Source organism: Gossypium hirsutum, chromosome D02 (assembly GCF_007990345.1).
Source record: "Gossypium hirsutum isolate 1008001.06 chromosome D02, Gossypium_hirsutum_v2.1, whole genome shotgun sequence".
In the NCBI taxonomy this organism is placed as follows: Eukaryota; Viridiplantae; Streptophyta; class Magnoliopsida; order Malvales; family Malvaceae; genus Gossypium; species Gossypium hirsutum.
In genome coordinates this window covers 1549109-1564543 of record NC_053438.1, presented here as the reverse complement: position 1 = coordinate 1564543, position 15435 = coordinate 1549109, and the positions used below count along the sequence as shown (strand labels likewise).

At 34.9% G+C, this 15435-nt stretch overlaps 2 protein-coding genes across 2 annotated transcripts; one reads left to right on the top strand and one right to left on the bottom strand.

The window, feature by feature from the left end:
* Positions 1-6996: 6996 nt before the first annotated feature.
* On the top strand, positions 6997-8519 carry LOC107938706 (importin beta-like SAD2). Its single transcript, XM_016871939.2, has 3 exons — positions 6997-7031; positions 7801-7940; positions 8105-8519. The coding sequence occupies exons 1-3, from the start codon at positions 6997-6999 to the stop codon at positions 8308-8310; spliced, it is 381 nt and encodes a 126-aa protein (XP_016727428.1). The 3' UTR covers positions 8311-8519.
* Positions 8520-9835: 1316 nt separating this feature from the next.
* LOC107938704 (uncharacterized) lies at positions 9836-12216 on the bottom strand. Its single transcript, XM_016871937.2, has one exon. The coding sequence runs from the start codon at positions 12117-12119 to the stop codon at positions 10110-10112; it is 2010 nt and encodes a 669-aa protein (XP_016727426.1). The 5' UTR covers positions 12120-12216; the 3' UTR covers positions 9836-10109.
* Between the last annotated feature and the right edge of the window lie 3219 nt (positions 12217-15435).

Here is a 15435-nt window from a genome sequence, read left to right as displayed (position 1 = left end):
TATTTTCCTTAGCCATATGGCTTGGTTGACAGCACTTGCTGTTGCACATACTCTGCTTCAGCAGTAGATTGAGCCACTAGACTTTGCTTCTTCGAGCTCCAGCAAAACATGGCTGATCCAAGGTTAAAAGCATACCCTGAGGTGCTTTTCATGTCATCTATCGAGCCAGCCCAGTCACTATCAGTGTAGCCAACCAGCTTCAGATTTCCTTCTTTGCCATACTTCAAACCATAGTTTAAAGTGCCTTTGACATATCTCAGCACTCTTTTTGCAGCTTGAAAATGCTTTTCATTACAACAATGCAGGAACCTTGAGAGCAATCCTACAGCATACATGATGTCTGGTCTAGTGGCAGTCAAGTATAGCAAGCAACCAACTAGACTCCTGTAGGTTGTTTCACATACTTTCTCAAAATCACCTTGGCTCAATAGTTTTTCTTCAACAGCAACAGGTGTTTTAGTTGCCTTGCTGTTTTGCATGGAGAACTTGGTCAGAATCTTTATGGCAAAGCTTCTCTGGCTTAGAAATAACTCATTCTGTACTTGAGACACCTCCATTCTAAGAAAATAGGACATCTCCCCAAGATCAGACATTTCAAACACTTCCTGCATCTTGGTCTTGAAATCAGCCAGCACTACTCGATCTCCTCCTGTTACTAGAATGTCATCAACATACAGGGACACAATGAGTTGTATTTGTGTCTCTTGTTTCTTGACATACAGTGTTGGCTCACTCTTGCTTCAATCGAATCCCAGATCAGTCAAGTAGCCATCGATTCTGCTGTACCAAGCCCTTGGAGCCTGTTTTAATCCATATAGGGCCTTCTTCAGTTTGTAGACCATATGCTCTCTGCCAGCTATTTCAAACCCTTGTGGTTGTTCAACATAGATGTCTTCATCTAAGAAACCATTCAGAAAGGCTGATTTCACATCAAGTTGATGGATTTTCCATTCGAGCTGTGCTGCTAAGGCAATCAGCAGTCTGATGGTGTCGAGCCTGGCCACTGGTGCAAAGGTCTCCAGGTAGTCCAGGCCATACCTCTGACTGAACCCCTTGACAACTAGCCTTGCTTTCAGTTTGTTCAAGGTTCCATCAGCATTGTGCTTGACTTTGTACACCCATTTCACCCCAATCACCTTCCTTCTGACTGGCCTTTCAACCAATTCCCAGGTCTGGTTCTTCTCAATCATGCTGATCTCCTCAGCCATTGCCTGCTTCCATCCTTGCTGAGCCTCAGCCTCTTCAAAGTTGCTTGGTTCAGCTATGGCTACATGAGCCCTTTCATAAATCTCAGTCAATGGCCTTGTTCCTCTAACTGGTTCATCATCAATGTCCATTTCTGGAACATTTTGGTCTGGCTCAGCTTGGTCTGTTGCTAGTTCTTCAGAAACTTCTTCAGGTTCATGTCTTTCCCAGTTCCAACATGACCTTTCATCAAATACCACATCCCTGCTTACTGACACTTTGTTTGTTGAAGGATCTAAAATCCTATAGCCCTTCTTAACAGTGCTATAGCCCACCAAAACACCAGGTCGAGCCCTTTCAGACAATTTGTCCCTTTTAACAGCAAGTACATGTGCATAACAGATGCATCCAAAGACCTTTAGATGAACCAGTGATGGCTTGAAGCCAAACCAGGCCTCGAATGGGGTCTTTTGATCCAAAGCCTTGGTTGGAAGTCTATTTTGAATGTATGTTGCAGTGTTAACTACTTCTGCCCATAGTGCTTTAGGCAGATTCTTCTGAATCATCAAGCACCTGGCCATATCCATCAAACTCCTATTCTTTCTTTCACTTAACCCATTCTACTGAGGTGTATATGTGTTGGTAAGTTGATGTTTGATGCCTGCCTTATCACAGAAGGCTTGGAACTGAGCTGAGGTGTACTCAGTCCCATTATCAGACCTTATGGTCTTCACATTGCAGCCTGTTTCAGTCTCAGCAGCAGTTTTGAACTTCCAAAACACAGTGGCTACCTCTGATTTCTGTTTTAAGAAGTAAATCCAGCAATATCTCGAGAAATCATCAATGAACAGTATGAAATACCTGTTTCCACTTAATGACTCAGTCTTCATAGGGCCACACACATCAGTATGCACCAGTTGGAGTTTTTCAGAGGCTCTCCAGGCTTGATTCGAAGGAAATGGGAGTCTGGCCTGCTTTCCTAATTGACATACTTTACATACATCATCATGGTCCACTGAGTTGATGAAATTTTCAGCCAGGTCCTCTCTGACCATTCGGGCCATCGATCTGAAGTTGGCATGTCCCAGTCTTTGATGCCACAGCTTGGATTTATCTGAAGTGGCTGTGTAGGCAATGTTTGACTTTTTTGTCCAGTCAACCACAAAGCTCTTATCAGCCATAGGGACTGCCATCAGTTTGGATCCACTTGGATCACTGATTTGGCACTGGTGGTCTTTAAACACAACTGAATAACCTTTTTCCAGCAACTGAGCTATGCTGAGCAGGTTTCTGTCAATTTCAGGCACCAACAGCACATTTGAAATCACTTTGGTACCTGTAAGGGTGCATATCAACACATCACCCTTGCCTTCAGCTTGAATAAAATGACCATTTCCTATCTTGACTTTAGTTCTGCAGCTTCTATCTAAAGACTTGAAGATTGCAGCATCAGGTGTCATGTGGTTGGTGCATCCACTGTCTAGGAGCCAACCAGATGAGGACTTTTCCTGAGCAGCTGAGCATGACACAGCAAAGACTTGCTCCTCTTGATCACTGTCCTCCTTAGCTACTCGAGCCTCAGCTTTCATCTGTTGAAACTGATTCTGCCTCGATTTGGTCTTACTCTTGCAGACTCTCTCAACATGACCATTCTTCTTACAATACTGACATACAGCTTTTGGATTAAACCAGCACTTTTCTTCTGAATGACCAGCCTTTCTGCAGTGCTTGCAAGTCTGACCTTCTCTCCTTGCAGCATCATTCTTTGGCTTGTCTCTCCAGGCCTTCTTGCCTTTATAGGCAGTGTTTGTTATTGCCTGAAAGGCACCTTCTTGATGCTCCTCCAGTCTGCTTGCTCTCCTCTGCTCTTGAGCATATAGAGCATTGATCAACTCTGTCAGGGAGATGGTGGACAGGTCCCTTGAGTCCTCGAGAGATGAGATTTTTGCCTCATACCTCTCAGGCAGAGTTGCTATAACCTTCTCCACTATCCTAGCCTCATTGAACTGCTCTCCTAAGAGCCTGATGCTGTTAACCACAGCCATAATCCTGTCGGAATATTGCTTGACAGTTTCTTCTTCCTTCATCTTCAAATTCTTGAAATCTCTCCTCAAGTTCAACAACTGTTGCTGCCTTGTCCTCACTGTCCCTTGAAACTCTTCCTGCAACTTGTCCCAGGCCTGTTTTGGTGATTCACAGGCCATAATCCTTGTGAAAATCACATCAGACACTGAGTTCTGGATGCAAGACATAGCCTTGTGCCTCTTGGTCCTTTCATCAGCATGCTGCCTGATCTGAGCCACTGTTGGATTAGCTCTAAGTGGCTCTGGTTCAACATCAGAGTTGACCACCTCCCACAGATCGAAAGCCTGCAGGTAGGTCTTCATTTTGACCACTGATATGTGATAGCCTTCTCCATTGAAGACTTGAGGTGCAGCTGGTGAAAAGCTTGATGAAGCCATGGATTTGTGTAACAGATCCCTTAAGAAATAGGCTCTAGATACCAATTGTTGGTGCTGTAACTGAAACTAACAGATTCAGTACAGACTTGTCGAGCAAGTCTCGAGACTTGCTGAGCAAACAAGAGAATTCGAGCAAAAGAAAAGAAGAAAAACTAAGAAAAATGAAGAGGAAAATTGATGAACAAATTGAACTTCATTCATAAAATTGAATAATGGCATAATGCCAATACATAAACCAAGTACTAAGCTTGTCAAAAACAGCAAATAATTACCTAAACATCACCTACTCCCACTAATTACATGGAAACTTGAAATTTTAGCTTGTAAACCTATACAAAGTTGTGTTTACAGCTCATACATAAGCTAATTACATCAGTCAACAACCTAACTTAGTTAGAAATGAACTAAGATTACATTTCATTGACTAGAAATTACAAAATAAATAAAATAAGCTTGCATCAGCAGCTCCTGCATGTCTTGGTCTTCATGGCCTGCATGCTGTCGAGTTTGCTGCATGCTGAACCAACTTCATCAAATATGAGCATTTATCCTCTGTCACACAACGCACATGGAATGTAATATTGCAATGTGAACAACAATAACTACCATGCTCTGGATCGACTTCATCATGACAAATCATGCAGTCTGAACTTGTAAATTCATCCGGAAGGAAATATTTGTGAAAAAGGCGATGGTCATGCCACTTGCTTTTGATGATGCGTGGCAATGAAGTGCACTTTTTATGGACCATAATGAAGCATGTAGAACATATATAGGCAACGTAAATTCCTTCAAGACCACACGCATCACAAATGTACGGCACTCGTCTCGAAAGTGGAGTGAATATGTGTTGATGGCGTTTGTCTTCAACAGCAAGATCAAGTGGTGGTGGTAAACATTCTATGTGAAATACAAGCTTACAATATGTACAACCATAAACAAATCCTCTTTTCTGGGTTACTTTACATATATTGCAAGAAAGTTGTTCACTATTAAATTGTAAAACAAGGGGATGTTGACGATGGTACATAAAATTTAATTTGAGAGGAAGCTTAGCACATTTCTCATGTAAATTAAATCCACAATCAGGAGAAAAATGTGTATAATTTGTTAATGGTTCCCAACACCCAAAGCACATAGCAACATAATCACCATTTTCAGTGGAAATCAAAGGATGCTGAAGGGCAACATTCTCAAGCTCTTTCAAATTATTCTCAGCAATATTAAATGTAAACAAAGCACATTTAATATGAAAGTCCAATCCGCAAGAGCAGTGATAAACAAACTTATTATCCTCTTTATCACAAAAATCACAAAAGTAGCCTCCAGATGAATAAGGTGCATTTTGCATAAGAAGAAGAGGATGACGACGATGAAAAGGATGATTAAGCTCCAAAGGTGCCTCGGCACATACCTTGTGAAGGTAAAACCCACAATCCTGGGCACAGCTAAAACATGGAGTTGACACCTTCTCGCCACACCTTGAACAGTCAGCTACAATCAGCTGATCTTCATTCAAAAGAAGCAAGGGATGTTGGTGACCATAATTCTGTGGCTCCTCCATTTCTCCTTCCTCTTTGGTTTTTTTCCGTCGACGTACCAAGAAAGAAAAAAACTGAAACTCAATGTTTGAAGTGAAGTACTAATTTGAAAGAAAGAGACTCCAAAACTATCTTAGTTTTTGCTTTTATTCTGTCTTTGCTTTCATACTTATCTTTATTAGTTGGTTTCTTTATATTTCTTAACTTTTGTTTTTAAAAAAATATTTTCTTAATAATAAAGTTAAAGATTAGTAAACTAGAAGACAAACCTTTATTCTAAAATTATAAGGGTACTTTAAATAATATTACAAGTATAGTTCTGTTTATATAAAAAAAAATATTAGAAGTATTTTAAACAATAAAGCTATTTTGGAAGGACTCCAACTTGCATGGGAAGCTAGCTATAGACATTTGGAACTAGAATGTAATAATGCAATAATATATAGTTGAACCGATTTTGGCTGGAGAAGTTATTGTTAATAGGACGATAGAGTTGCAACTGATTAATAAGTTCCTAAAACGTAATTAGAGTGTACAAATTCGACATACTCTTAGAGACCACAACAAAGTTGCTGACTACATAGTTAAACTAGTTGATCATAATCTTAATAGTTTACAGATGTTTGAAAAATCCTCAGACTCTACTCTAATGTTGCTGCATGAAAATTTGAATACATTGTCCCTTACTGTCAATTAAGAATTTTATTGGTTTGTAATTGTCATTGGTTGGCTGTACTTTATAAAAAAAATCACTCTATTCCTTGCTTTGTGGATTAGGAATGAATGTTGATATCCAATCTTTTTATTATTGTTGTGTGCCAAGAAATTACATCTCACAAATTTAATCTCTCTGGCTTAATATTGATTTTTAATTTTATGTGTTTATATAAAAAAAGAGAGTACAAAACATATTTTATCCTCTATGAAATAAATTAAAAATTTTTAATTAATTCTCTTTATATTTTATGTGTTGATAATTTTATAAAATAAATTATGAAATTTCAAACATCTGTTAAAATTTTCTGATAATTGAAATTCGATAACTGAAGTAAAACAAAATATTTGAAAAAGAAAGACCCCAAATCTATCTTTAGTATATTTCTTTTAACAAGTTTCTTTAGACTACTTTGATACATTGTTTGAGTGAATGAGTTTTTTATAAATATTTTCATAATTTAATGAGACTTGATATTTTATTTGAGTATATCTTCCAAAAACCTTTTTTTTATCAATACAATATTAGAGGATTGAGAAGGGGATCACAAGGTTTAAAGTTAAGCAAAATTTAGGAAAGCAGGAATGGGTGTCAAGAGTTGAGGTCTCTTAGGCCACTCTTTTTGGCTTGATAGCGTGGCGCTTATGGAAAAATAGGAATTTATTTATTTTTCAAGGAATTTCAAAGAGTTGTATGGAAACTATTAAGTTATCCGTTAGTTAAACATTCAAAGATGAGACTCATCTAGAGAATGAAATTTAGATTCTGTAGTAATTTAAGATAAGTATCCGCTTATTAAGATAGCAGTTGTTGTTTTCAAGAATATTTATTCATGTGATTTTTTCACCCAAAAAAATTCACATCTAGATGGCTTTTCTCGACTATATCCTTGAAAATGTGGAGCCTTTGGCCTTTGATTGAAGCATTAGCTGATTGGGCAATTGGCTTCTTTCCAAGTATTTCAATTGATATTTCTTTTGCCTCATATCTGAATGTTTTAGGATTTGTTAAGTAGACTTTTTATCTTAGCAGTTTAAGCATTTTCTGCTTATTTAGATATTCACTCAAATTTGTCTTTATCAACATAAGCTACATGGTAGAGTTGATCATGGGTCGGATTCGAGTCAGGTTTGGATAAATTTTTAGGTCTATATTTTAGGCCGGGCCTAAAAAACGGGCCTAAAATTTTGTCTAAACCTGACAAGCCTGAGCCCGGCCCTGCCTGACCCATTTTAATTTTTTTTAGCTTATTTCATTAAATAAAAAATTTTAAAACAAATATTAAAACAAAAAACAAAAAAAAAATGAGACTAAAACAATTCTTAAAACAATACACAAATTAAAAATATAATAAAAAGTAGTTATATTAAAATTGAAACAAATTAGAACTAAAATAATAGCCAAATTAATAAAACAAAAGTATATTTGATTAAAAATAAAAATATATATTTAATATATAATTTGGGCCGGTCAGGCCGGGCCCGAGCTAAAAAAGTTTTACCCGAGGCCTGACCCGTTTTCTAAACAGGCCTCATTTTTTTTTCCAAACCCATATTTTGGGCTTATATTTTTACCCGAACCCTCCCATTTTTCGGGCGGGCCATCGGGCCGGCCAGGTAGCCTAACGCATGATCACTCTACTACATAGCGACACTATTTTAAGAAGTAGATATCTGCTGCAATGCAAAACTTGGGTAAAGCCTTACAATCAACTATGGCTAGTACCACCCTGTAAACAATTCATAGTGATACTATTTACTCTTTGAAAATCTGCGTCAAATGTAACTGATCAGAAACTCTGTTTAAGCCTCGAGTATAATATTGTTACTTTTACAATGAACTTTCACACTTGGGGTATTGTCTTGCTATGACTCAATAAGTTATCTTGCTTCTACAGGGAACAAGATAAGAAAGCGTGCTGTTTGGGCCTTACATCGCTTCTTGCACTTCCCAGTGACCAGATTGGCGGGGAGGCTCCTGGGCGTGTATTCAGGGCTGCCCTTGATCTCCTAGTTGCTTACAAGGATCAAGTTGCAGGTCTCTCTCTCTCTCTCTCTCTCTCTCTATGTATATATATGTATGGGTGTGTGTGTCAATGCGCTTATACTAGCATGTTGTGTGTCTGAATTTGCAATCTTTTTGAGATTGTATCCATAAATCCTTCTGTGTTATTTATTTATTTACTTCATTTGAGTGAGCAGAAGCTGCAAAGGAGGAAGAGGCTGAAGATGATGACGATATGGATGGTTTCCAGACTAATGATGACGAGGATGATGGTTCTGACAAGGAAATGGGAGTCGATGCGGAGGACGAAGATGAAGCTGATAGCATGAGGCTTCAAAAATTAGCTGCCCAGGTATGCATTGTTTTGGCCTTTGAAGTTTATTTGATACTTGGCTTGTCATAAAGACCACAAATTGGCAAATAAGTTGGGAATGTCTAGCTACCGTATGGACAAAGACGGAAGATTCTCGAATGTTGGTACCGATGACTAGCATGGCAAGGTTGCCAATTTGTAAGAAAATGATTCTTTATGTTATGGGATTAATGAAAAAGAATATATCCAGATTTTGATAGTTTCTAGGTTGTATGTGTTATTTTTTAAAACATTTATTTTTCGAGAAATATTGTTACTTACACGAGCACTTTTGAGAATAAATTTTGATACCACCCTCATTGAGAATAATACATAGGGATTATTTTAAAAAAAATAACCCTAAAAGGAAAATTGGAAAGATTTTTGAGTTATTGTACTTATGAAATGTTTTAGAGAATATGATTTTGAAACACACATACAAGACTTGTTAAGTTCAGTTCTTAAATTAAAGCTTTTTATTTTTTTTTATTTTTTTTCTTATTAAAATATCAAAGTGGCTATAATGTTTTCACGTTCCATTCAAGTGATTATTTTCAATTTTACTACCCATTATTCTGGCATGCTTATGGTCATTTTCTCTTTATAATTTCCTTTTTTGAAGTTTATAAATCAAGGTTTAAGCATTTTATTTGGTTTTTTTTTTGGTAAATTGAACAATCAAATTCTCTTTATATAGTTTTCTTTCTACAATTATAACTACTACCGTTGCTCTTATCTCTCTCAGGTTCATATGCCTATCACTATCGCCTATCACTACACTTGTTTTACAAAGTTTGTTTTGATCTTTTTTTATTATTATTGTTATCTCTTTGTGATATCTTAATTTGTTAGATTGTAGCGTATTCTCATCTTACCAAAAGAGTTCTCTACATTTTTAATATATAAAAAAATTAATTTTTATTTCTAGTATCAATTCTAACATTAAAATAAAATATGATTGAAATTTATATTAATTTATGAGTTTTTAAGTTTTGAAATTGACATATGTATATTTATATAATTTTAAATTACACGAAAATTTCAAATCTTTAAATCAGAGAATATCGTGACTTCAAATGCCTTTAAAATTTATTGCAATTGTGTCAATTAAAATTGTTTTCGGAATCAAATTGGTTGGATCAGAATCAATTAAGGTATTGGTTTCAAATAAGGAGTTGAATAATTTAATTTGGGATATTGGAGCAGTTGAACCTCTTGCATCGGTTTTTATTTTATTTTTAAAGAAATATATTTTTAATTTTTAATAATTTATTCAATTAAACCATACAAATTGATTCAACCGAAAATGTATTTATATTTACATGTTTTCTATTCATGAGAATGAGTTCCGGCGGCTATTCTCAACAGCCATACGGTGGCGGTTATCGATGAGAATGAGTTTCTGTTCCCATCCTAGAGAAGACGAGCAAGGAAATTACATGTAAGGTTGTGATATAAGAGAGATAAATCAACTAATCCTTCAATTTTATTTGAAAGTACGGTACTAATTTCAGTTTATCAGATGCTAAACCCAATTTGAATATGCAGTTTAAAATTTTATTTTGATGTAAACTTTTATAAAGAAACAAAGAGAAGCATCCAACAACACCTTTATTATTGTAAGTACAATCACACTCCCAAATTACAAGAAATTTTAAAATTAACAATCAAACACCAATGCAAACCTCACAAGTTTCAGATTAATTACAATGACATTTATTTAAAACTTAAAAAGTCTGAAAAATCAACCTACAATGACAGCAACTAACATCACAAGTAAAAAGTCAAAGATCAAACCCTGTTTTTCACTCTTGAGTTTTCTGGCAAATGAAATGGCTGGTTTCAAATGGCTACATGTCCCACCGCGAGGGCCATTTTAGAGGATAGGGTGCTACACAATTCCAGTGGACAATATATTTGCACTCCAACTCGGAGCATTCAAGAGCCACATCTTCACAAGGCTTACTGCATTCATCACAATCAGGGTAGTTATATTTCTTCTTCACAATGGTGAGTGGGTGTGGATGACCTGTTTCTTCATAGATGCTCCCGAGTTTGAAGAATGGATATTTTTCAAGAACACAATCAACATGAGCAGAAGTATCGCATTTTGCACAATGATAAAACCAACGATCTGGGAATCGACTTTTTTCACAGATATCACAGTAATGATTTTCTGAATAACTGTTATCATCATGATTAGTGAGTGAAAGAAGATGCTCATCGCATTTGTGACGAACTGTAATTGGAAGTGAAAAACATTGAAGATGTAGTACAAAATTGCAATCCTTACAACAAAATGCCCCACCTGCCCACCTTGTTGTAAAACCACAAGCGTTGCACTGGCCTTTGTAGTCTCTGTAGAAAAAGAGGGGGTGTTCATGTTTCAAACATGTTCGAGCACCAGGAGTAAGAGCAATCACACATCGGAGACATATCTGACCCTCACATTCACTACATTCATAAGCAAAGGTATTAGATATTTGCCGACATTGTTCACACCTAATACCCTTGTACGAAATAAGGGCAAGAGGTTCTCGGCAACGATGACGCCAAACATTCTTCATCTTTGGCAACTCGGCACATGCTTTATGAAGAAAAAAAACACATTCTGTACAGTAGTAAAATGGATCCGTGATTGGCAACATACACCCTTCGCAACTATTTTCATATCCTCCAACAAAGGGACCTAACATTAGATTATGCATGTGCATGAAATGCGTTACTTTTGTAGCTTCTCCAGCATTGTTCCTCTCAATAACAATGATGGAACTTTCATTGGGTACCTCATCTTCATTTTCTACTATTTCATATGAATCTTTATCCTTCATTGCACACTTCACATGCAATATAACGTCGCACTCCGAACAATAGTAACTACCATAGTCTGTACTGACTTCATAATTGCACATTATGCAATCCAAAACTCTAAAATCTTCTATGCGAAGGAAATATTTGTGAAAAAGGTTATGATCATGCCACTTGCTTTTGATGATGCGCGGCAATGAAGTGCACTTTTTATGGACCATAATGTTGCATGTACAACATATGTAGGAAGCATAACTTCCTTCAATACCACATGCATCACAAATGAATGATGATCCTCTCGGAAACAAACTGAAAGGATGTTCATGCCTTTTATCTCCAATAACAAGATCTAAAGCTGCTGATACACATTTCAAGTGAGCAGCAAACTTACATGGTGAACAACCATAAATAAATCCTAAACCTTTTCCACTGGTTTCTCCGCATATCTTGCAAGAGAACTGTTCGGTATTAAATTGTAGAACAAGAGGATGCTTGCGATGGCACACATGGTTCAGTTTGAAAGAAAGCTTAGCGCATTTCTTATGTAAATTAAATCCACAGTCAAGAGAAAAGTATGTATAATTTGCTAATGGTTCACAACACAAAAAGCATTTAGCACCATCTTCAAGTTCTCGATCACCACTTTTAGGGCAAATCAATGGATGTTGAAGGGCAACATGCTCAAGCTCTTTCAAATGATTTTCAGAAATATTAAATGTAAATAGAGCACATTTAATATGAAAGTCCAAATCGCACGAGCAGTGATAAACAAACTTGTTACCTTTTAGATGGCATAAATTGCAAATGTACAGTCCAGATGAATAAGGTGCATTTTGCATAAGAAGAAGAGGATGATGAGGATGAAAAGGATGATTAAGCTCCAAAGGTGGCTCAGCACATACCTTGTGAAGGTAAAACCCACAATCCTGGGCACAGCTAAAACATGGAGTTGACACCTTCACGCCACACATTGAGCAGTCAGCTACAATCAGCTGATCTTCATTCAAAAGAAGCAAGGGATGTTGGTGACCATAATTCCGTGGCTCCTCCATTTCTCCTTCCTCTTTGGTTTTTTCCGTCGACGCAGCAAGAAAGAAAAAAAACTGAAACTCAAATGTTTGAAGTAAAGTAGTAATTTGTTTATATTTCTTAACTTTTTAAATATAAATTTTTTTCTTAATAATAAAGTTAAAGATTAGTAAAGTATAAGGCAAACCTTTATTGTAAAATTATGAGGGTATTTTAAATAATATTACAAGTATTTTAATGTTTATATAGTATTTATTACATGGATTTTGTTGTTGTGAGCTAAGAAAGTACATGTCACAAATTTAATTGTGTTGTAATTTTATGCGTTTCATAAAAAGAAAACTATAAAAAATATTTTATCTAATTAAAATATTTTATTGAATTCTCTTTATACATTGTTGATAATTTCATAAAATAAAATATGAATTTTCAAACATCTACTAAAATTTTCTGAGAAATTCGAAAACAAAAGTAAAGCGAATATTTGAAAAAGAAAAACCCCAAATCTATCTTTAGTATATTTCTTTTAACGAATTTCTTCGTACTACCTTAATACTTTGCTTGAGTGAGTGGGTTTCTTATAAATGCTTTTATAATTCAATGAGGCTTGATACTTTGCTTGCGTGAGTGCATTTATCAAGGATATTCTTTTACCAATACAATATTAGAGGATTGAGAAGAGGATGACGAAGTTTAAATCACATCTAGGTGTGAGACAAGAGCTTTAATTTGAACATTGAAGATGAGATAAAGTAACTTAGATTCCTCAGCAATGTTAACCAAATTTGCCCATCAACTCACCAATTGGTAAGCAAAGCTAGAGAACATATGCAACAATGAGTTAACCTCTTAAACAACTGTTTCAAATCCAAACTTTTCTTTTTAAATTTGGGCCAAGGAGAAGGAAAGGTTTGGGGTTGCAAAGTTTGTACCTTCAATAATAGTTTCATGGCAATGAAGCTCTGCTCATGACTGTAAATAACATAACTTTGTCCTCTTAATTGTCTACACAATCATTGCTTTTAGCCTTCACTAGATTTCTAAACCATGCAACATTAAGAAAATCAAGCATTGACCCTAAATCTTGTGTTTCGAGCCATATTGCTTCGACTCTTTTATTTTACATGAAATATTTATCCGGCGTATAGGGGTATGAATATGTTTATGTTAAACACGTACTCGTATTTATCATTCATATTCAAATTCGAATAACATAAGTTTAGAGTGAAAGAGGAATGAAAAAGGTATAGTAAAAGCACTGAAAATAAAAGTAGTTACGATACCACATTTATAATGTTCTTTATTTTCAAAGTCATTTAGCAACACTAATGTTTGTTTACGTAGTTCAATTTCCTTATGTCTGTGGAGTCTAGGTCAGTGGGTAATTTCACTATATTTAATCACAAATACAACAAATAATTCACACTCTATCACTCTCCAAGTATTGAGATCTCATCTTTATACCGAAACACTAGAACACTCATCTCCAAAATCTCCCTAAGAACTTGGGAAGTAAACACTTAACAATATTTACGATAACAATTTGCACTCTCTTAGAAAAACGATTCCTCAATGAATAGATTAAAGTGCTCTCGATAATCTCTCATATAAAACCTAGACAAGTCTTAAAGCATATATCAATTTTGGCTTACTAACATCAAATCTAAGTGAATACAAAATAACTCCTTGAAAATAGCTATTACAACATAAACATCTAAAGCACAATCAATCAAATATACGCTCAACAAAATTAACAACACATTCTCGATCAAATCTCCACATTTTAAGGGTTAAATTGGTTCACTCGTTTTCAAATTGATCTTCAAATGCCAAGGATTAGTTTCCATATATGACCATATTTTCTTCAATATAACTACACATTAAAAGTCTAAAGATTTTTTTCATTAAATTGCCAAACTAAAGAAGGTTGTTGACACCATTTTTTTGATAAAACGGGATCGACTTAGATTTTAAAAAATGAAAATAAAAACGGGAGTCGCCACCTTTTTGATAAGGTGTGATCGGATCACCTTGAAAAGTGGTTGTTTTTAATAAACGATTTGATTTTATTAAAACAACAATTTTGGTCCACAAAATTTAGAAAAATGGGTTCGGGAGTCGGTTACGTACGAGGAAGGATTAGCACCCTCGTAATGCCGAAAATTGGTACCTAGTCGATTAATTGATGTATTGGAGTCGAAGATTGAAAACTTTGAAGAGATTTAAAATACGATCTTTTATTGAAATACGAAAAATATTTGAAAAGAAAAAGGGCATACTTTACGTTGATTGAGAAAGAGAATTGCATCCCGTAAGTTAGGACACAATGTCTTGAATTCTTGATGCGCGAATGAATGCCAAAATTTATTTATTTTGAAAGATATTTGATTATCTCGGGTTTAGGAAAGAGATCATGTCCCGTGAGTTAAAGCATGATTTTTTGTTAATTCTCAAGTGCATTTAAAAACTTTGTTTGAAATGATTCGCGTATTTAGATTTATCGAGAAAATCGAAACCCCGTAAGTTAGGGTACGATTTTTCAAATATCAAAACACGAAAAAAAAAATTTGATAGATTGAGTAAGGTAAAACACAATGTCGCAAAAAAAATACGAAAACAAATTACACGGTGGATACGCATACGAAACAATAATGAGTACGATAGTGTAACGTAATATGAACGATTACGACAAAGATAAGATAAGGAAAAACAAACTAATAGCATGCTGAATAACGAGTATATAAGCAGATAAGAGTAAAATGCTTTGAAAAATAATAATGAAAGCGTGAATGAATAGATAATAAGTGAATGATAATTATAAAAATGCGATATGTATATGTATATGTATATGAAGTATAAGATATAATGAGAAATATGCAAGCATGTATATATATATATATGGAAATTAAAAATATGTATACAAGGATATATGGATAAATAAAATATAAAGTATATAGATATGGAAATTAAAAATATGTATATAAAGATATATAAATAATATAAGGTATAAGATATAAAGTATATAAGTATGTATTTATGAAAATTAAAAAAATATATATAGACGTGTAGCTATATACATAAAAATAATAAAAGATAAATGTGTATATATGTATGTATATATATTATGAAATATGAATACATATTAAGAAAATATATGCATGTACATACCTTATGATTATAAATAAATAGAAAATGCATGTATATATATATAGATTAATATAAAACAGGTGTGTGTGTGCGTATATATATGTATGAATTAAAATATATATATGTAAAGATACATAAATATATGTATAGATTACAAAATACCAAATATAAAACTATGTCTAATGTACAAAT